We start from the raw sequence: 22,513 nt of genomic DNA, 5'->3' as shown, positions 1-22,513 counted from the left end.
GGATCTCTCCATCAAAAAATAATAATAATTTGCATATAGTAGACCAACCATAGAGGTTTTAATAGAAAATATCCAGATCCCTATTTAATAAGATAGCATACTGAGACATATCCTGTTAAATGTATCTTTATTGTTATATCCCCATAGGGCCAACAACCTGCCCCACAGGTCCAACAGTCAGGCTTGGTGACACCTGTTGCCCAGGGGATGGGTTCTGGAGCACATACAGCTGACCCAGAGAAGCGAAAGCTCATCCAGCAGCAACTTGTTCTCCTTTTGCATGCTCACAAGTGCCAGCGCCGGGAACAGGCTAACGGGGAAGTAAGGCAATGCAACCTTCCCCACTGTCGAACTATGAAGAATGTCCTGAACCATATGACACACTGCCAGTCAGGCAAGTCCTGTCAAGGTGAGTGGACCCACATTGGAAGGTGATGGTTTTGTTTAGAACTTTGATTATTCTGATGGTATTATGGGTGTATACACATAGGTCCGAACTCATACAAAAAATTTGTGCAGTTTTTTGGGGGGTTGGGAGTACCAGGGATTGAACTCGGGGGCACTGAACCACTGAGCCACATCCCTAGCCCTTTTTCATATTCATATAGACACAGGGTCTCGCTTTGTTGATTAGCGCCTTGCTGTTGCTGAGTCTGGGTTTGAATTTGCAATCCTCCTGCCTCAGCTTCTCAAGCCAATGGGATTATAGGCGTGTGCCACTGTGCCTGGCTGTGCATGTTTTTTTATACCTCAATAAAGCTTTAAGAAATATTCCATTATCTGAGTATACCACAGTCAATCCAGCTGGTAAAAGACCTCTTGGCTGTCTAGTGTTTAGCAATTATAAATAATGTTGCTATCAATAAAGATCATTTTGAGACTCCTCTACTCGTAATCCCTACTGTACCATTGGGAAATGATAAAAATTGAGTTTATTTAATGAACCAATATCTAGAGATGGTATGAGAGTAAAATTCAAAGGTCTTTCATTTTGAGATGGTCCTCACTGGCTTTGATTTGCCCCATTGTATCATCCTTTTCTTATCATTGAAGATATGCTAACAGCCATGTACCCAAATATTTAACTTAATTGTTTCACCCAGTTTCTTCCAATTTAGTAGGAGTTTGTGTATGAAGTAAGTAAAAACTTGTTTATAGGTATGTGTTAGCATATTGGCTTAGAAAGAATATCTTTAAGTATGTCATATTGCATAGTGGTGGAAAATGGGGGCTCTGAAACCAGAGGTTTGGGTTTAAATCCAGCTTTGGCTACTGTGACCATGTGCAAAATTGCTTAACTTTTTTTTTTTTTTTTTTTTTTTGGTGAGGGGCCTGTTTTCATATTTAAATCTGAGTATTAATAGGAGCTTCTAAAATCTAAGTAGCAATAGGACCTATATAGTAGCACAGTTATGAAGGTAAATGTGTTTATACATTTGTAGCACTTAGTGATTGATAAGTTAGCTATGGTTTATGTAAAAAGAAAATCCTACTCTTAAAATAAAGTTTTTTCTCCATTTTAGTGGCACACTGCGCATCTTCTAGACAAATCATTTCACACTGGAAGAATTGTACAAGGCACGATTGTCCTGTGTGTCTCCCTCTCAAAAATGCTGGAGATAAAAGAAATCAACAGTGTAAGTGATGAAGTCTTTTATGGTTTATACCACAACTACTCAGAGCCTCTCACTATGCTATTTGATAGAATCTAGAGTACTGTTTTTTCTTTCTTCTTTCCTTTTTTTTCTTTTCTCTTTTTGCGGTGCTGGGATTCAAACCCAGAGCCTCACACACACTAAGCAAGTTCTCTACCACTGAGCTACACTCCCAGCCCAGAGTCCTTCTTGATTATGTGAGGTTCCTGTAATTCTTGGACTGAGGTAGAGGTGCTATAACTGCCTAGTGCTATCATACTATGTTGAAAAATGTTTTTTTTCCTTTCGCTTTTTCTCCTTCCAGTTATCCACATTAATTCCTAGAATCACATTGTTTAAAATAGCTAAAATAAGATCCAAGAACTGTAACTATCCATTCTTTTATTAAAACAGCCATAGGTGGATTTGGGCTCCATTTTAAATGCATGGAAATTTCAATATAATTGCTTTGACATTGAGCAAGTTACTCTACTATACCTGAAGTCTAAATAACTTGAAATTTTTTTTAATATTTATGTTTTAGTTGTAGTTGGACACAATACCTTTATTTTATTATTAATTTTTATGTGGTACTGAGGATTGAACCTAGAGCCTTGCACGTGCTAGGGGAGCACTCTACCGCTGAGCCACAACCTCAGCCCCAGAAATTATCTTAACAGAAATAAAAAACTGATTATTTTTTAATCTTTTGATGAAAAAGTTTTTCTTACAGCAAAGACAAGTCATAAATAAAAATATATTTTAAAAGTACATCTACCACATCTCTGTCAACCATAACTTTAAGCAGTGAAAAATGGAAAGCATATGAAAATGGAAGTAAGTTCCATAAACAAATCATAATTTCCCCAGAAGAAAATTGGGAATAGGAGATAATTTACCAGAGGGAAGAAACACACAAAGTTCACTGTTAAGTAATGAAATAGCATTTTTAAAAATCTCATTGACAGATAAGATGCTACCCAGTGTTGGTATTTGTGTGGTTCTGGGGCATTCATATACTGTTGGTGGGAAATCTGATACAGCCTGTTTGGTATTGTGGACCAAAAACCTTTCATACCTATGATCCCCTTCAATCCCAATCAGTTTTGCATCTAGAAGTTTTTTCACAGAGATAATGGGAGTCAAGATATGTATACTGAGATATTATATGATCACCATTAATAATAATTTTGTGGTTTTTGAAATTTAAACATGTTAGTCTTTCTTTTTCTTCCCACCATCTTTAATATTGTAATGCCATGTCTTTCATCTTCTATAGCAATTTTGACTGGAGCACCAGTTGGACTTGGAAACCCTAGCTCTCTAGGGGTGGGTCAACAGTCTACCCCTAGCCTAAGCACTGTTAGTCAGATTGATCCCAGCTCTATAGAAAGAGCCTATGCAGCTCTTGGACTACCCTATCAAGTAAATCAGATGCCACCACAACCCCAGGTACAGGCGAAGAACCAGCAAAATCAGCCGTCTGGTCAGTCTCCCCAAGGCATGCGGCCCATGAGCAACATGAGTAAGTTTGTGTCTTCCTAGTAGCAGAGACGATATTGGTTGGGTATATAAATGACATCTCTAATTGCAGGATTAACTCCTTATTCTTTTTCTCAGTTTTCCCCCTAATTATGGATATGATTTTTTTAAAAAAAATCATAGCCTAAAAGAGCATTTATGATCCATATACCAGAGGTAACACTTCTGGATTACATCATTTTTTTTCGCTTTTTTGTGGGGCAGGGGGGAGTTTAAATTTCTAGAAATGAAAGTTTAATGAGATCCCTGTGTTATTCTGTATCTTCCTTTACTGTGTGGATATCTTTCATAATCAGTATCTAGTATCTTTTTTAATGTAATATTTCATCTTATATAATGGTCTATTACAAATGGACTTTGAGGTTTCCAATTATTTTGCCGTTTTAAAACTCAGTAGAGACAGGTGCCAGTGGCTCACACCTATAATCCCAGCATCTTGGGAGGCTGATACAGGAGGATTTCGAATTCAGAGCCAGCCTCAATAATGGCAAGGTGCTAAGAAACTCAGTGAGACCCTGTCTCTAAATAAAATACAAAATAGTGCTAGGGATGTGGCTTAGTGGTTGAATGCCCCTGTGTTCAGTGTCCAGTCTCCCCCCCCCCAAAAAAAAAAAAAAAAAAAAAAAAACCCAACAACAGAAATTGTATTTGGCTTAAAGTATTGTTTTAGTTTGAAATATATGCTAATGATCGTGGTTATTGTTGCTGTAGATTTCCATGTAACTGGCAGCAGGAATAGTGTGCTGTGCCTCTGGAAATAGATTTTTGAATAAACTGGTTTGTCGGTGTTCTGATGATATCCTAATTTGGTGTTTTTTCTTGCTCTGTGTATATGTAATAAAAGAGCTTTGCCCTGTGACTGTCCTTTTGTTGTCAGGCTGTTAAACATCTAAATTATTTTGTTTAAAAAGTTAGATTGACACTTTTGTTTTTGTTTTTTTGTTTTTGTTTTTTCTCTTTCTAGTGCTGGGGAGAGAACCCAGTGAGCCAGGCAAATGCTTTTCCACTGTATCCTGTTCCCTTTTTTCCTTTTTTTGTGTTTTTTTTTTTGTTTGTTTGTTTTTTGTTTTTTAACTTTTGCCCACTGGGATGTTCTATTCCTGATTTTATTTTATTTTATTTTATTTTTTGATATTGGGGATTGAATCTGGGGACTTTTTACTGAGCTACATAACCAGCTCTTACATTTTTCATTTTGAGACAGGATCTCACTAAGTTGCTTGAGGCTGGCCTAATGTGGTGATTCTCCTGCCTCAGTCTCCCATTTCACTGGGATTACATGTGTTTCCTCCCTGTGCCCAGCTGTATTTTTATTATTTAAGTTGACCTTCAAGGCATTGCCTCTTCATCCTCTTGTGTTTACTAATAAGAAGTATGGTCATTCCTTAGTATTCACAGGGTCTGGTTCCAGGATTCCCCACAGATATTGGAATCATAGGATGCTCAAGTCCCATATACAAAATGGCTTCGAATTTGTATATAATCTCTAAACAATGTCTTATTACTAGGTCATTTAGGAACTAGAAACAAGAATAAAAGTCCGAACATGTTCAGTACAGAAAAAAGTTCTTTTCCCTTACTTCCTTTTATTTTTATTTAATTTTTTTAAGATGTTGATGGGCCTTTATTTATATATATATTGTGCTGAGAGTTGGACCCAGTGCTTCACACATGCTTACTGAGCCACAGCCCAGCCCCTAATACTTCTTTTTGTGCAGTGCTAGAAATTGAACCCAGGACCCATCACATGTTAAAGCAAGTGCTATACCACTAAGCTACCACCCCGCAGTCGCTCTAGTTAATTTCCAATTTTTCAGCAAACAAAAATGTTATGCCGCTTTCCTGAATAGACTTAAAATGGTAACACTTCCTCACCCACATCATTTTAACCCTAAGGTATTCATTCTTAGGAACTAAGTGAAGAAGATGGAATAGATATGTAATTAGAACTTTAGGAAAATTCTCTGTCATGAGATTGGGGCCATAAAAAATGTCTGCATGTCCACCCCAGTAATAAGTTCTTCCTTTGGTCATCAATACATATTTGGGATAAAGGTAGTATTTTGGTGAATTCTTTGTTCCCCATTTCCAGTATATGAATAAAAATTTTCCCTTGAATTTTGATTTGGAGTTTTTCAACCTACCTAGAGTTAGATAAAGATGTGTGTACATATCCTTTATCCAGAGTCACTACTTTTCCACATTTTTGCCGTATCTGTTTTTTTCTGCATGGATTTGAGGCATCCTACCTTTTTTGGGGGGGGGGGATCCCAATTTTTTATGATTAATTATATTACAACATATATCCTAATAATAAGGACACTATTTTTAAACTATCATTATCAACCCTGAAAAATTTAAGTTATTCAATAATGTCATCTAATATATACAATATTCATTGAAATTTCCCCACTTTACCCCAAACTGAGTGTACATTTTTTGTCATGTGTTTTTTCTTTTAATCTAAAAGGCATATAATTAAATTGTCTCACTGTATGGATTTGTCTGTTTATTTCCCTTTTAAACTTTTCAGACTAATATTTCTTAGCAGTGGTATATGTGTGAACATTTTTAAAATATCAGTCTAAATATTATCTTAGTATTTATATTTGCCCTTAGTGCTTTTTTGTCGGGGACTGGGGTATTGAGGATTAAACTCAAAGGTGTTTTATCACTGAACCTCATCCCCAGCCCTTTTTGTTTTTTTAAGACAGAGTCTTGCTAAGTTACCAGCTAGGACTGGTCTTGAACTTGTGATCCTCTTTCCTCAGCTTCCCTAGTCACTGGGATTACAGGTGTGCATCACATGCCCAGATTAATACCTATTCTTTATAGTATCCCTGTTTTCTTGTTGCCCTTCAAATTTTCTTATTATCTTTCGGGTATTTTTTGAAAATTCTGAAACTGTTATTATGAGAAACTTATTTTCCGTTTGGTTTTGTATTCTTTTTCCAAAGGCTTGTGTTTCTTTTTTTTTTTTTCCAACATTTATTCTTTTTTAGTTGCACTTGGACATAATACCTTTATTTTATTTATTTATTTTTATGTGGTGCTGAGGATCGAACCCAGGGTCTTAACATTCGAGGTGAGCGCTCTACCGCTGAGCCACAACCCCAGCTTGTGTTTCCAATACTTGAGATCTTTCAAAATATTTTATTTATTATGGATGTATATCACAGAATCTTTACCTGAAATATGTAGTACTAGTGAGGATAAAAAGCCTAAGCAAGCATAATGAAGCCATGTGGAAGATATGTTCACAATTCCAACTTGGGTAGCAGACATGTCTCTCACTGTGACACAACTGGCTGTAGTACCGGATTATATCGGGCTGTGAATTGTAGGTAACTGTGATGGACAAGGTTGTAGAACAAATGATATGCAGCATTCAGACATTCTGTGCTGGAGTGTGGAGTAGACATCCTATGTGGGCTTGGTCTCCATGTTAAACCCTAGTCTGGGTAGATAGGCAAATGATTAAGTAGATGGTGCTGTGCTGTTTTTCTTACATAAATCAGGTTGGATTGTAGAGATTCTATAACGGAGGGGGAGAGAATTTTTTTGAAGCCTAGAATTTTTAAATGTATAATTCAATTACAAAATTATCTTTTCTGTGTTGGAGCCTTAAGTGATCATGCTGGACCATGTTCTCATATCTTCTGGTTACTAGTGCATTTAGTTAGTCTGAAAATTTTATTGGGATGAAATCCCTTTAGAAAACACAAGTATATTCTCTTGCTGGTTTTCAGGTGCCATGAATTTTCTTTTCAAACTATGATTTAGCCATTAGTGGGAACCACTGTTAAATGAATCTGGAGAATTTGAAAGAATGTTTTTCTATTTCCTGAGGCATCAGAAAGCAGTAAAATGAGCAAGATTATATATTGTGTAACCACAGTTTTGTTTTTTCCTTCATTGTACTATTGTTTTGCCATCAGTAAAACATCTGTTACACATACAATTTTTCTACAAAGGTATTATCTACATATGAAGTGTCTATGGTGACAAATAGAGAATTATGGACAACACAGTTCTATTTCAGAAAGACCATTCCAGCAACTACTTTTCAGAGAGCCAGCCTGTTGACATCAGAAGGAAGGTATTTAGGGACAAGAATGAAAGAAGTCCACAGTACTTGTCTTCATTAAATATTATTTATAGATCTAGCCAATTTATTTGCATTTCAGTGGGATTTTTGTTGTCTTTAAAATAACTTGAGGGAGTATATTAATAGAACTTATCAAAAAAAAAGTTTTAACATGAAAATCTGGTTTAGTGTGAATATTGCCATTGGCTACTTTAAATAAATAGAATATTCATTATAATTGTTTGTTGAAGAAGAAGTAGATACACATAGAGCTTTTTCAAACCATTTTGAAGGAATATTCAGTTAAATATGTTTTTCTTTAACCATAACAGTACTTCTCATCCCACTTCTCATCACAATCAACATACTCCTGTGTCCTTAAATAAATTTTCTGTGCTTATGAAAACATATATATGTATAGTTCAGTTCCATGAGTGATTTTGTTTGTAGTTTTAAATTTTTTCCTTCTTTTAATATTACTGAATCTATATTACTATGGAGTCTGGGTCTACATAGATATAAGTATAAGACAAATGATTAGAAGTAGAAATTCTAAGTGAAAGAAGATGTGCATGTGTGTTTATATGTTTAATGCCTGGACATACCTGTCCCTAGAGTTTTGAAACATTTGAAAATGTTTCTTTCCTCACATTTCTATTTTTGAATATGATTTCATTTATTTATTTATTTATTTATTTTGGTTATTGGGGATTTAAGCCAGGGTTACTTTACTACTGAGTTATGTCCCTAGCCCTTTTTTTGAAAAAAAAATATTTATTATTATTAGTTGTAGTTGAACACAATATCTGTATTAGTTTATTTTTTGGTGCCGAGGATTGAACCCAGGGCCTCGTGTGTGCTAGGTGAGCGCTCTACCGCTAAGCTACAAACCCAGCCCCCTTCCCCAGCCCTTTTTGTTTTTCATTTTGAGACAGGGTCTCATTAAGTTACTGAGGCTCGTCTTGAATTTGAGATTGTACTGTCTCAGCCTCCTGAGCCTTGGGATTACAGACTTGTACTGCTGCGCCCAACTCAAAATATAGTTTAGGCTATCAACTTTTAAAAGTCTTGACTTTTCACATAACAAAAATATATTGTTTCAAATTCTTCATCTATAAGTGCAGTTCAGCGCATTTGCATTCTTTTAAAAACTATTGTATTTCTTTTTCTGGGAATTGCCCATTACTTTCCTGTTGAATTATCTATTTCTTAATGGTTTTGTAAGGGTACTTTTATGTATTAGTTTTTATGTGTTACTAATTATATTGCTAATAATTATTTATTGCATGCGCTACAGTTTTTTTCTAATTTGTCATTTGACTCAGCTTATGGTGTTTATTGTATGGTGGCTATTTTATTTATTTCTCTCTTCCTATTTACTTTGTTTTGACTTAGATGCTAGTCCTATGGGAGTAAATGGAGGTGTAGGGGTTCAGACGCCGAATCTTCTTTCTGACTCAATGTTGCATTCAGCCATAACTTCTCAGAAGTAAGTTTTATTTTGACCCTGAATCACATTTCCAATACTTAAGAATTTCTTGAAGATTTTAGCTTTCTTGATATTTTCTTTATGAAATAAGAGAAACATGTTGTACTTTCTACTCTTATTTTAAATTGTATCAGTAGGAAGTTTAAGGATCACATCAGCATAAAAATAGAGTTTGATATAGTCCATTGTTAGGAGTCCCATTATCCAAGGGGGTTCCCTGAGATGTTATGTCCAAGTAACAGCTTTGTCTTTTGTCATGATCTAGTTTTTCCCAAACACAATTCTTCATTCTTCTCTTATAGTAGGAAGCATAATTTTTTTCCCTCACACCAGTGTAGTGACATAACCCACACAGATGCAGTCACATGCGTATTTTCTCTTATGCACATATACTTGCCATAGGGTATTATTACCCCCTTTATGCAAATAGATTTGCCATTGGTTATTGAACCTATGGCAGTAATCACTCCCAGCACTGATTAAGTGAGGTCTTCTCTCTCCTGCCTGTCACTAAAACTATTTTTATGGCTACTTTGAAGCCCAATGATGAATGAGAATGCCAGTGTGGCCTCCCTGGGTCCTATGCCAACCGCTGCTCAACCATCCAGTACTGGAATTCGGAAACAGTGGCATGAAGATATTACTCAGGATCTTCGAAATCATCTTGTTCATAAACTGTAAGTAAGATTGTGGGCATGTCTTATTTATAAGAGCTATCGTGTGAGCATTCTTCCAACCTGCTAGGATTTTAACCACCAAAGAAATATTACTGATAACCAAACTGTTGATGTTGAATTCTGTTCTTGTGTCATTCTTGCTTCTCAATTTTTTTTCTCCTCCCATTTGTAGATTTTCAGCTTTAACATTATGTGAACTATTCTCTTAGTGTCAACAATGAATGAACTGATTAACTATTGTTTATTTTAGTGCCATCGCCTTGCATGATTTATATTTCATATGAAAACTTAATTCTCAGGTTTTTAAACTATGTAGAGGGTAAGATCCTTTTCTGTTAATCCTGGTATGATTTTTATTATGTTGACAAGTTGAATCTAGTTAGGTGGTCTCTCTGGTCTTGTGATCTTTTTCTTTTTTTTAAAGAGAGAGAATGTTAATATTTATTTTTTAGTTTTTGGCAAACACAACATCTTTCTTTGTTTGTGGTGCTGAGGATTGAACCTGGGCCGCACGCCTGCCAGGCGAGCTAGCTAGCGCTTGAACCACATCCCTAGCCCCTCTTGTGATCTTTCAAATGTCCTCATAACAGCTTATGAAATACTTTCTACATTATATGAATTTGATGTATGCCAGGAGCTCCTCTTCACAAACTCCATCTTGAAACAGTTTTTGTCAGATGTAAATATAAGGTAAAATATAATGTGCCCAAGATCAAAAAGGCAGAGCTTAGATTTTATGGATTAGACTTTACCCATGAAAAAGCATGAAGCATTTTTTCTTGGAGAAAGTAAGTCTTTCCGTTTCACCTCCACTCAATAGCAGGATCTCCTTTGTTTTATTCCCCTGCCTGTCTTTTTTTTTTTTTTTTTGTAGGGAGGGGATGTTTTTAGAGAATTGAACCCAGCAGTGCAACACCACTGAGCTATACCCCTAGTCTTTATTTCTTTAAGTTGCTTAAGCTGGTCTCTAGCTTGTGATCTTCCTGCCTCAGTCTCCTGAGTTATTGGATTATAGACTTACAACACTGTACTCAGCATTTTTATCTAAGTTTTATTTTATTTGTTTAAATACTTTTATAGTTGTAGATGGACACAATATCTTTATTTTTATTCGTTTATTTTTTTATTTAGTGTTGAGGGGCCTCACATGTGTGAAGCAAGAGCTCTACTACTAAGCTACAACCCCAGCCCATAAATTTTATTTTTTGTAGTCCTCTAGGGATTGAATCCGGGCTTCACTCCAGCAAGGCAAGCACTCTACCAATGAGCTACATCTCTAGCCCCATTTCTTTTTACTTATCATTATTTTATTTTTGAGACAGTATCTCACTGAGTTGTCTGAGCTGGCCTTGAACTTGAGAATCTCCTGCTTCTCTTTGCCTTCCAAATAAGTGGCATGTACTACTAGCCACATTTTCAAATTGACTTGATTGGAATCATCAGGCTTACCTTAGGTTGGCTTAATTTTTTTTTTAAGTTGTCAATAGAATTTATTTATCTGTGGTGCTGAGATTTGAACCCAGAGCCTTACACATGCTAGGCAAGTGCTCTACCAAGCCAAGAATGCTGTGGTTTTAATGAATTAATAAGGAATAACCAAACTATTATTTTGTAATTAAAAAGTTTTTTGTGCTTTCAAATTTTTCTAGCAACTCAAGTTGTGTCTTCTAAATTTTCACTTCCATCATCTTGATCTGTTTTCTTCTAGTATACTGTACATTTGAACTATCATGACAAAGGTCAGGATTTTTTGTTTGTTTATTTAGTGCCTTATAACTTCTTGAGTTCTTCATATAGAGTAATAGGGACTGGAGAATTTTTATGGAGTCATTTCTTATATTGTAATGAGGACATTTTGTCTTCACACAAAAAAGAATTTCATTTTGGTAAGTATTGCTGTATACGTGAATATATCTTTTTTCCCCTTAACTGTATGTTCATTGTACAAATTGGGGAAAGTATAGAGTATTGTATGACATGAATGAAAAGTTGACATGGTATTACAATAAAAGGATTTTCTGTTCCCAGTGTTCAAGCCATATTTCCTACTCCGGATCCTGCTGCTTTAAAAGACAGGCGGATGGAAAATCTAGTCGCGTATGCTCGGAAAGTAGAAGGCGACATGTATGAATCTGCAAATAATCGCGTGAGCATCTGATTTTTCTTTTCTGTTGAGAATCAGAAATGGGCCTGTTCTGGTTGTTTAATTTAGTCTTCTGTAACATACCAAGTGATACTATGCTTCCAAGAGTAATCCCTTTAGTTACCTCATCTTTTTATCTCAGTACAGTCAATATAAAGCAATTTCTTGAGTGTATATCACCAAAATATTTATTTATATATATCTTTATTTTATTTATTTTTATATAGTGCTGAGGATCAAACCCAGGGCCTTGCACATGCTTAGGCGCATGCTCTACCGCTAAGCCACAACCCAGCCCAAGATTCTTATATTATTTCCACTAAATACAGTGCACTGACTTGCTGCTTTATTCATTTAGATTGTGTTTCTGTCGACTTAAAAAGTGACTGAGCTTTGTGCTATTTTCTCTAGATCGTGGTATATAAGCTGCTTGAAATTGTCGTCTCAAGTAACAATGTAGTTTCTCTAATTAAACTTTCTTTCCAAGTTGACACTAACTTAAAATGTAGGATATTCTTTCCAAGTTACCAGTGTATATTTTGGAATCCTGCTTTTAGAGATTTGGTTTATTGTATGAATTCATAACAAAACTATTGGCCACATGATCATTCCAAACATGAACTTATTGTTGAAATGACCAAAGAAGGTAGATTCGATTTTTTCCATTTAGTTTCTGTCTACTTTTTAAATGAAGCTTATATTTGTTCTTTGTTAATTTTTTCAGTTAACCAATAATAGTTCTTTTACCCTCAACTCTCTTCTTTTACTTCAAAAAGGCTGAATACTACCACCTTCTAGCTGAGAAGATATATAAGATTCAGAAGGAACTAGAAGAAAAACGAAGGACTAGACTGCAGAAACAGAATATGCTACCAAATGCTGCAGGCATGGTACCAGTTTCCATGAATCCAGGGCCTAACATGGGACAGCCACAACAAGGAATGACTTCTAGTAAGTGGCTTTTACTTATTTTGGGATGAAGGTGATTATGTTTGTGTGTCTTTTCAGTACTAGGACTCGAACCCAGGTCTGTGTGCATGCTACCACTGTACTACATCCTTTGCCCTTCTATTTTATTTGGAGACAAGGTCTTAATAAATTACCCATGCTGAACTCAAAACTTGTGATCTTCCTGCCTGAGTCTCCCAACTAGCTGGGACTAAAGGCCTGTGCCACCTCACCCGATTTATAAAGCCATTAATTTGTATAAGCTGTGTAGTTCTAGGGTTTTCAGATGGCCTTTTGCCAATGAAATGAATATAGTTCATCCATTAGTAAAATCAGCTATTGAGGGCTAGAGAGCTTGCCTAGCAAGTGTGAGACAATGGGATCAATTCTCAGCACCACATATAAATAAAATAAAGGTCCATCAACAGCTTATATACACACACACACATATGTGTGTGTGTGTGTGTGTTTAGTGACAGTTCATGGGGCTGGGGTTGTGACTCAGCAGTAGAGTGCTTGCCTAGCATGTGTGAGGCACTGGGTTTGATCCTCAACACCACATGAAGATAAATAAAGGTATTGTGTCCATCTATAACTAAAAAAAATTTTTTGTGGTGTTGGGGATTGAACCCAGGGCCTTGTGCATGCCAGGCAGGCACTCTGCCAACTGACGTATATCCCCAGCCCTAAAAAAAATATTTTAAAAAATGTCAGCTGAAGAGTATATTATGATTTGGGGCACTATGCTTAACTTGGTAATCTGACATTTTTTTTTTTTTTTAGAGCCTAAAATAGTCTTCTCTAATAGTGGAATATAGAAAATAATGGCTTGCCTGTGACAGGCAACTAGTAGAGGTAGGCCGGCTAGGTTCAGGGACCCCATAAAGGCTTAAATACTTCCTGAAAGTATTCAAGAACATGTTGCAATGTCATGCTTCCTCTTTAACACAACATATTTTGTGTATTAAAACAAATTTTTAGAAGCATAGTATCATTTAAAATCGCGTCTGGTCGTTTCTGGTTGTAACACCATTCTCCTAAACATTACTTCATTCATTCATTGACCTATTAGGTTCTAAGCAGTGTAATATGGTGTTGAGACACAGACATAAGAACAGAGGCTGTTGAAATGATGTAAGAAAGGCTATGATAGTGGGTATTTGTTCCTCTTGAGTTAAGGAATACTGACTACCTATAGGAAGTATGAACTGAAACTCCAAATAGCAATTCTTACACCATCTGTTGACCATTGGAACTGAGGAATTCATCTTCCTTAATCCTTGGCCTTTAACAGCCATATTTGAGAACTACAGTGTGCCAGATGCACCGATTTACTTATTTATGTGGTTATTTATTTTTGGACACAATCTCTTTGTTTGTTTTGGGGCATAGTCTCATTAAGTCACCCAAGCTACTAGTGTAGAACTTGCTGTCTTTCTACTTTGGCCTCCTGAGTAACTAGGACTTTAGGCATCTGTAATGTAACCACATCTAGCTAAATACATACACTCTTCTAACTGAACAAAGATATATAAAGAATTAGAAAGAGCAACATTTCTGGCAGAAGGAATAGTGTATATGGAGCCCCAGTGGCAAGGGAAGAGGAGCATACTTTTTGAGTAGGTATAAGGAAAAAATGTTTTGGAATGAGAAAACAAGGATTAGATTTGAGAAATGATCTCAACGAAAAAATAATGATTCCGAAAATAAGAGAAAATGAAATAATCTGGGTTTGATCCTGAACTAATATAATTATTTGGGAAATAGAGAAGTACACGTTTGTAATACTAGGGTTGGGTAGAATTTGCTCAAGTAGTATCAGTAAAATAATATGGTAAGTTTGCTGTTAGCTCATATTAAATTTGACATTTTATAAAATTAGATCCTTGCCTTATTCCTATTTATAGAAATTAGTCATAGACAAACTTAATGATTTTGAGCTTTAAGAGAAATGTTTGAAATTGAAATAGACTATTCAAGGAAATGTAAAAGGAAATTAAGAAATTTCTCTATAACTAGGCACTACCTAAATTTTTTTTTTAAGTTTTATTTATCTATTTATATGTGGTGCTGAGGATCAAACCCAGCGCCTCACACATGGTAGGCAAGCGCTCCACCACTGAGCCACAACTCTAGCCCCAAACTGAAAGTTTTTAAAGAAAAAAAAATAATAATAGAAGGTATCATAAGCAATACTGGACTGAACAAACTGAGGAAAGTATTTTCAATATTAAGGGTGCTAATCACCTTACTATGATAAGAGGGAGAGAGAAGGGCTGAGGAGTGGCAGAGCGCTCATCTAGCACGTGTGAGGCCCTGGGTTTGATCCTCAGCACCACATAAAAATGAATAAATAAAATGAGAGTATTGTGTCCCAACTACAACTAAAAAATAAATACTAAAAAAAGGAAAAAGATTAAACAATAATTATGGAAAATACATATGAAAGAACAAGTAACCAAATCAGTAGAGATATTTGGAAGGCTCTTTAAAAGTTAAAAATGCTCATTTACTACACATTTTGAGCTGTCTTAAGTGATGGGTGATATCTCCTTAGAGGAGGGTCTCCCACCTGTGTGCCTGAGGTTTGACTGTGCAGCACTCAGGAGGAAGGAGCTGGTCACTGAGGCATCTTGTTTTGTCACAGGATTGTGGAGAACTAATATTTTTCTCTGTACACCTTGTTGGATATATAGATGATCTAAGAAAACAGTAAAATTCATATATAAATCTCATTTTTAAATATTTTTATTTTTGTGTTTAGGAGGCACATGATATAGTTCAATATAACATGAAGACATTTTCTTCAGGCTCATCTCTAATTCAGAATGTTTTGGGTTTTTTTTTTTTTTTTTTTTTTTGAGATTCAGGCTGAATTTTTGAAGCTATTATTAGCAATATATTGTAGATTTTTGTTTTGTTTAGTGAAGGGCAGCTGGTACAAAAATACTTGTTTAACCATTTCTCTTCCTTTCCAGATGGTCCTCTACCTGATCCAGCTATGATCCGTGGCAGTGTGCCAAACCAGATGATGTCTCGGATTACTCCACAACCTGGTAAATTATGAAAGAAAAATCCATTTTTAACAGTCTCTGGTGTACTATAAAATTATACTTGCCGTATTTTTTTCTTGCTTTAGACCAGTAGCAAGTATCAAAATTACCTGTTTGTCAAATTAAAAAACTTTTTGGGGTTGGAAGCCCACAGAGGAAGGGGCATTGGGGATGACAAGTAAATGATAAAACCTCCATTTCAAAACAGCTGGCTAAGTTGGAATTAACTGCAGCTTATAAAATTTCATTTAGAAACCATATGTTAGTTAACAATCCACTTCTTCAGCCGTTGTGAATGAAATATTCATTTGTAGTTATGAGGTTGAAAGAAAGTTTTTGTTATTAATCCCGAGAAAATTACACAGAATCAGATATAAAAATTCTTATCTTGGGACTGTGCTTCAGCGGTAGAGTATTTGCCTGGCATGTTGGAGGCCCTGGGTTCGATCCTCAACACCATATAAAAATAAAGTAAAGGTATTGTGTCTAACTACAACTAAAAATGAAATATTTAAAAAAAAAAACTCATATCTCACTCCCTTCAAGGTATTCAGATGTTATGTTTTACATGAATTCACAGGTTTAAATCAGTTTGGTCAGATGAATATGCCCCAGGCCCCTCTTGGACCCCGGCAAACCTCTCCTCTTCAGCACCATGGACAGTTGGCCCAGCCTGGAACTCTCAACCCGGTTAGTTTGACTTCTTTGGGTAATCTGTTTGATTTCTACCTTATATATTAAAAATCTTTTTTCTTCGTTTTTACTTCATATCATAAACTACAACATGATGTGTTTCAGGATAAGAATAGTTTTAATATGGCAAGAACTAAATAGTATACCACAACTGGGAAAGAAATGTTAATACCCTTATATTTTGCATATCTTGTTTACCTAGAAAGTACTTTTTAGAAATTTTTCCTAATTTCTAATCCTGAGATAATAAGTGGATGTAAGTTGAACAAAATTCATCTTAAGGCAGTGGCATTATGTACTCAGTTTTGCAGTGTGAGTACTGGGGATCAAGGATAGTTTAATATTGAGTTATATCCCCAGCCTTTTAAATTTTTGATTGTGAGATAGCATCTCAGTTAATTGCCAAGGCTGCTCTTAAATTTGCCATCCTTCTGCCTTGGCCTCCTTAGTAATTGCCATGGCTAGGAGTACATGCATGTTAGACTATGCCCAGTTCTTGTATACTGAACTAGGGGGAGAGAGGGGGTATTAAGTACATTGAGGAATTAATTATGGTTAAACTACAGTAAATTAAAACACTTTGTAGGTAATAATTTTTTAGTTTAGATAATGGCCACAGAAGTGGGTTGTAACTTAAAAAAATATATATATGGCTAAAGTGTATATATCATAGCTGACAAAAAACAAACAGTCTATAGATACCTCTTTCCTTTAGTACCTGTTTTCCCCTTTCCAAGCAGGGAATGATCTTTTGCAAGGGTAATAGAAAGGCAGTTGTCTGATTTAGAAACTGGAAAGTAGAGACTTAGCATCTTGCGGTTGCTTCTGTAAAGTCTTAGCCAGCCAGCCAGCTCCTGCCTTTGTCCCATATCTCAGCCTGCCTTTTATATTTACCAGGTGCCACCATTTCTTGGGCCTTTTTGAAGTTCTCCAGCATTTACTACTACATCTCATTAATCTGTCATATTTAACCATGCATCCTGTTTTTATAATTTATAAGGCAGTGGCTTTTCTTTGTTTATGAAGTTTTCCTCTTGATACTCTAGATTTCCTACCTACTGGTGCACACCAGTTAAGGCCATTCTCAGCAGCATAATGAGACCCTATCTCAATAAATAAAAAGGGTTTGGGATGTGTCCCAATGTATAGAACACTACTGGGTCCAACTCCTAGTACTGCAAAAAAGTAAAAAGTAAATCAATAAAAGTCTGGGTTTACGTAGAGCAATTTTAGAAATGAGATTTAACAGTCACTAGAGCATTTGCATATCATCAATCCTGTCAGATTCAGCAACCACTTGTAATATTTTGGATTTACCTGTTAGAATCTTATTGTTGATGTTGTTACAATACCAGTAACAGGAGCAGAATGCTCAGTGTAATTCACTCTCTACACTTTTAACAGTGTGCACACAGTTGACTTGATACTTTGTCAGAGTTCCAGGTATATTTGTATACCAAGAGAATGTGCTTTTGTACCAATCTTCTTATTATTTCTTTAGTAGGCTTTGGTAAACACTGAGGCTCTTCTGTTAAACGTTGGCATAAGAGTTGATTCTTCCACAACTTTATTTCTCCCTTGGTACTCTCACGTCTGCATGTATTCTATTCTTTTTGCTTTTCTTTGCTGGAAACAAAGTCTGGAAACAAAGCCAGAGAAGTTGATAGTTCCAAGTGTAGTAGAACTATATTGAAGCATTTTGTTGCTCTGATTTTTTTGCAGCCTATGGGCTATGGGCCTCGCATGCAGCAGCCTTCCAGCCAGAGCCAGTTCCTCTCCCAAACTCAGTTCCCATCACAGGGAATGAATGTAACAAATATGCCTTTGGCTCCATCCAGCGGTCAAGCACCAGTGTCTCAAGTATGTTTCACAAATGGATTTTTTACTTTGTTATTCTCTTGATTTAGGTTTTTACAGTGAAGGGTGGCAGCAGAGAATTAGGGAGAGAAAACAGAATTGTTTATTTGTTTAGTAACAGTTTTGGATTTCAGAACATGAAGAGATTATTCAGTGATTCTTTTTTTTTTTTTTAAGAGAGGAGAGAGAGAGAAATAGAGAGAATTTTAATATTTATTTCTTTTTAGTTTTCGGCAGACACAACATCTTTGTTAGTATGTGGTGCTGAGGATTGAACCCAGGCCGCACGCATGCCAGGCGAGCGCGCTACCGTTTGAGCTACATCTCCAGCCCCTCAATGATTTTTTTAAATTGGTGATTTTAACATTTTTTGAGGAGTAAACACTTTTAGAACTGAAAGTTTAGTGAGACTGCAATGTAGAAGGAGGAACTGTGACTGAAGAGAGGATAGAAAGGTCCCAGGAGCTCTGTATACTCAAGTCTCCTGTGCCCCTGCATTGATAAAACCATTCTGCTGGATGGTTTGAAGTCTCTTTGGTTAAGTACTAAATCAGTTGTGTCATCATCCATCATCATCATCTCGGGGCCAGCAATAGGATTTTTTTATAGGGTATTTTAAAATAGAGACCTTGCTGCTTTCTGTTTAATCATTTTATGTCGTAAATATATAACCTGTCTATATAAATATTTTTTTCCCTTCAATTTAATAGGCACAAATGTCCAGTTCTTCCTGTCCAGTGAACTCTCCTATAATGCCTCCAGGTTCTCAAGGGAGCCACATTCACTGTCCCCCTCTCCCTCAGCCAGCTCTCCATCAGAATTCACCCTCTCCTGTACCCAGTCGTACCCCAACACCTCACCACACTCCCCCAAGCATAGGGGCTCAGCAGCCACCAGCAACAGCAATTCCAGCCCCTGTTCCTACACCTCCTGCCATGCCACCTGGACAACAGCCCCAGGCCCTGCATCCCCCATCCAGACAGACACCTACACCACCAACAACCCAGCTTCCTCCCCAAGTGCAACCTTCACTTCCTGCTGCTCCTTCAGTCGACCAGCCCCAGCAGCAGCCTCGCTCTCAGCAAAGTACAGCAGCCTCTGTTCCCACACCAACAGCACCACTATTGCCTCCACAGCCTGCGACTCCGGTAAGCGGAGATTGGGTCTTACACAGAATCACTTAAATTGTTCTGTATTTTATTTGTGCACTATTTCTAGTCTTATTTCATCTCTTATTTCTCCATGTATAGAATGGAACCTTTTCTATTTTGTTGCCTAGCATAGAAGGACCTGGGGTTAATGGATTTCTGAGTCTTTGTAGCACTATTGTTTATTTTTTTGATTGTTCTTTCTTTGCAGTGTTGGGGATAGAACTCGGGCACAAACACTGTGCTACATCTCTAGCCTTTTTATATTTATATAAATCTGTACACACACACACTATTTCTACTACTCGTACTTTCTTTTTTGGTAGGTGGGGTACTGGGGATTGAACTCAGAGGTACTTGACCACTGGGCCACATCCCCAGCCCTATTTTGATTTTGTTTAGAGACAGGGTCTCACTGAGTTGCTTAACGCCTCACCATTGCTGAGACTGGCTTTGAGCTTGTGATCCTCCAGCCTTATCTACCTGAGCCGCTAGGATTTCAGGCATGCGCCACCACACCTGGCCACTTTTTCTTTAAGACAGAAGTTGCCAAGGCTGGCCTGGAATTTGCAGTCCTCTTGCCCTGATTATAGGTCTATATCACCATGCCAGCACTCTGTAGCTCTAAACAAAGTTAAAAAGTTATGATTAGGGCTGGGGTTGTGGCTCAGAGGTAGAGCACTCGCCTAGTATGCGTGAGACACTTGGATTCAGTCCTCAGCACCACATAAAGTAAAATAAAGACATTGTGTCCACCTATAACTACAAAATTAAAAAAGAAAGTTAAGCTCAGGCTGGGAGTAAGACTCAGTGGTACAATACATGCATAAGGCCCTGGGTTCCGTCCCCTCCACCAAAAAAGAAAAAAGTGATCTAAGGTGAAAGAATTATAGGCCCACAACATGTAGCTTCTTTGTGACAGGTTGGTTATGTTTATGGTAAAAGGTCCAAATTTTCATCTAGTACATGAGTCTCTGTTTAAAGAACTCTGTAAGGCTTAGACTTTCTGCCTTGATGATTGATACTAATATTTTAGCTCAGTCATGTTTGTGAATTAAGTCCTAGCAGTAACCTCTAAAAAACAAGGAAGGGCAGAATATAGAAAAGACCAAATTTTGAAGATGTAAATTTGGTGTCAACATACCTTATATACATACAAACAGATATGATAAATGGTGGTATAAAGGTGTACTAAGAATTGTATGCAAAAAGAATTAAGAGAGCTCATGTATAATGGTATAATTTGGTGTGAACATACTTTATATACAGAGTTACGAAAAATTGCTGTGAATGGATAATTATGAATGTAATGCACTCCATTATTGTCATGTATGAAAGAAAGCTTTACATCATGGTTTCGTTCTTAAAGTCTTAAGAATGGTCTAAGAGACAATGTTGCTACAGAAGTACTAAATAAAATCATTTGCAATGTTTAAAAAAAAAAAGAAAAGTCCAAATTTGCTTGCTCTTTTTCTTTAATATGGTAGATTTGAAAAATATGACTAATTATGACTTTTTTTGTTCCTAATATAATACAGTACTGGGAATAAAACTTTGGGCTTTGCACACAGCACTGTACCACTGAGCTAGTTCCTCCAGACCTGTAACATTTCTCATTGGGAAGTCTTCAAGGAAAGATTAAAATTGCCAGAGCTGGGGATGTGGCTCACGCGGTAGCACGCTCGTTTTGGCATGCGCCGGGCGATGGGTTCAATCCTCGGCACAACATAAAAGTAAAATAAAGATGTTGTGTCCACCGAAAACTAAAAAATAATACTATTATTTTGAAAAATAAAAGATTAAAATTGCCAGGGATTCCAACACATGCTTGTGTTAATTCAAAATAATCTTTGTGTAAGGAAGTTCACTATATTTGTTCTCTCTGCTTTTCTGTGTATTTGAAACTTTTGCTAATGAGAGGTTAAAAGAAAAATAGTTATCCTTTTGTTAGCTTGTTTCATTTCTTGATACATGTGAGCTTCTCTGAGAAAGTCATCTTTGGAACTCCACTACTCACATAGTTCCACAGAATGGTAATTAGCAAAAAATAATCAGCCTGTCTGTATCACAAAGGCCTTAATCTCCTGTTCCTAAATTGCACACCATAAGTGGATATATAATGGCACTAGCCAAAATATTGGTGTGTAATTCTATGTAACTTAAATTCTACTTGTGTAATTGGCAAACTTTTGGTGTGTTTCCCCTTCTTTCTCTATAGCTTTCCCAGCCAGCTGTAAGCATTGAAGGACAGGTGTCAAACCCTCCATCTACTAGTAGCACAGAAGTGAATTCTCAGACCATTCCTGAGAAGCAGCCATCACAGGAAGTAAAACTGGAGGCCAAAATGGAAGTGGATCAATCAGAACCAGCAGACACTCAGTCGGAGGATATTCCAGAGGTAAGAGTAGAGCAGGTAACTGCTATGATTTGATTATGACTCCTGATTTAAAGAAAAATATATTCTAGGAAAGTATTCTGATAATTAGGTCTAATTACATTGATTTTTTCCAGTGAGAAAGACTCCAGATGTGTCCAGGGGAGAGAGTTAATTATGTTATTAATTGTATTGTTTCCCAACTGAATGTTTTTGAAATACAGAAAATACGTACCTTATCTTTTAGGCTAAAGCTGAAGACTGTAAAGTGGAACCTGCAGAAACAGAAGAGAGAGGCACAGAGTTAAAAACTGAAATAAAAGAGGAGGAAGACCATCCAAGTACTTCAGCTACCCAGTCTTCTCCAGCTCCCGGACAGTCAAAGAAAAAGAGTAAGATTTTTTAGGCTGTTTGTTTCTGGAGGTAGAGAAAAAACAAAGACCCAGAATAGAACAGGATTGGGCCTCTTGGGCCTCAGAAATAACTAGTAACGTGATTTCATTAAGTTTGGGGCCCTGAGCTTGGTTTACTATTATTGAAAAAATTTTTTTCCTGTAGGTATTTGCACTTGATATGACTGCTGAGTCAGTCGTGCCCCTCATTTCTTCAGGGTTTATTCATTAGCACCTTTGAGAAATTATCTTTTTCAGAAGAGAAAAATGGATGAATTATATCCTTGACTAAAATGCAGGAAAGAGTAGCACTAATAACAGTAGCATTTATGGTTTGCTTTCTTTGTGACAAGGACCAGCAACTATATCACTTAAAAACTACACAACAACTCTGAAGGTCGTTTTGTTTTCTTAAAATATTCTTTTAGTTGTAGATGGACACAGTACCTTTATTTCATTTTTATGTGGCACTGAGG

At 36.5% G+C, this 22,513-nt stretch overlaps 1 protein-coding gene across 2 annotated transcripts in view; it reads left to right on the top strand.

Annotated features, from left to right (window-relative positions):
• Window positions 1–22,513, top strand: part of Ep300 (EP300 lysine acetyltransferase) — a 79,806-nt gene that overhangs the window by 32,033 nt on the left and 25,260 nt on the right. Inside the window, exons 4-16 of one of the 2 annotated variants that reach the window (XM_077798232.1) lie at window positions 148–409; window positions 1,524–1,637; window positions 2,914–3,159; window positions 8,659–8,752; window positions 9,292–9,429; window positions 11,458–11,575; window positions 12,349–12,523; window positions 15,499–15,576; window positions 16,154–16,263; window positions 17,989–18,126; window positions 18,834–19,271; window positions 21,490–21,669; window positions 21,893–22,037. In XM_077798232.1, the coding sequence (XP_077654358.1) occupies window positions 148–409; window positions 1,524–1,637; window positions 2,914–3,159; window positions 8,659–8,752; window positions 9,292–9,429; window positions 11,458–11,575; window positions 12,349–12,523; window positions 15,499–15,576; window positions 16,154–16,263; window positions 17,989–18,126; window positions 18,834–19,271; window positions 21,490–21,669; window positions 21,893–22,037 (2,236 nt within the window). The remainder of the gene's footprint in view (window positions 1–147; window positions 410–1,523; window positions 1,638–2,913; window positions 3,160–8,658; window positions 8,753–9,291; window positions 9,430–11,457; window positions 11,576–12,348; window positions 12,524–15,498; window positions 15,577–16,153; window positions 16,264–17,988; window positions 18,127–18,833; window positions 19,272–21,489; window positions 21,670–21,892; window positions 22,038–22,513) is intronic. The other variant, XM_077798233.1, reaches the window with a different exon arrangement.

Source organism: Urocitellus parryii, chromosome 5 (assembly GCF_045843805.1).
Source record: "Urocitellus parryii isolate mUroPar1 chromosome 5, mUroPar1.hap1, whole genome shotgun sequence".
Lineage (NCBI taxonomy): Eukaryota > Metazoa > Chordata > Mammalia > Rodentia > Sciuridae > Urocitellus > Urocitellus parryii.
The sequence above is the reverse complement of the archived record's forward strand: the minus strand, read 5'-3'. Positions and strand labels throughout refer to the sequence as shown.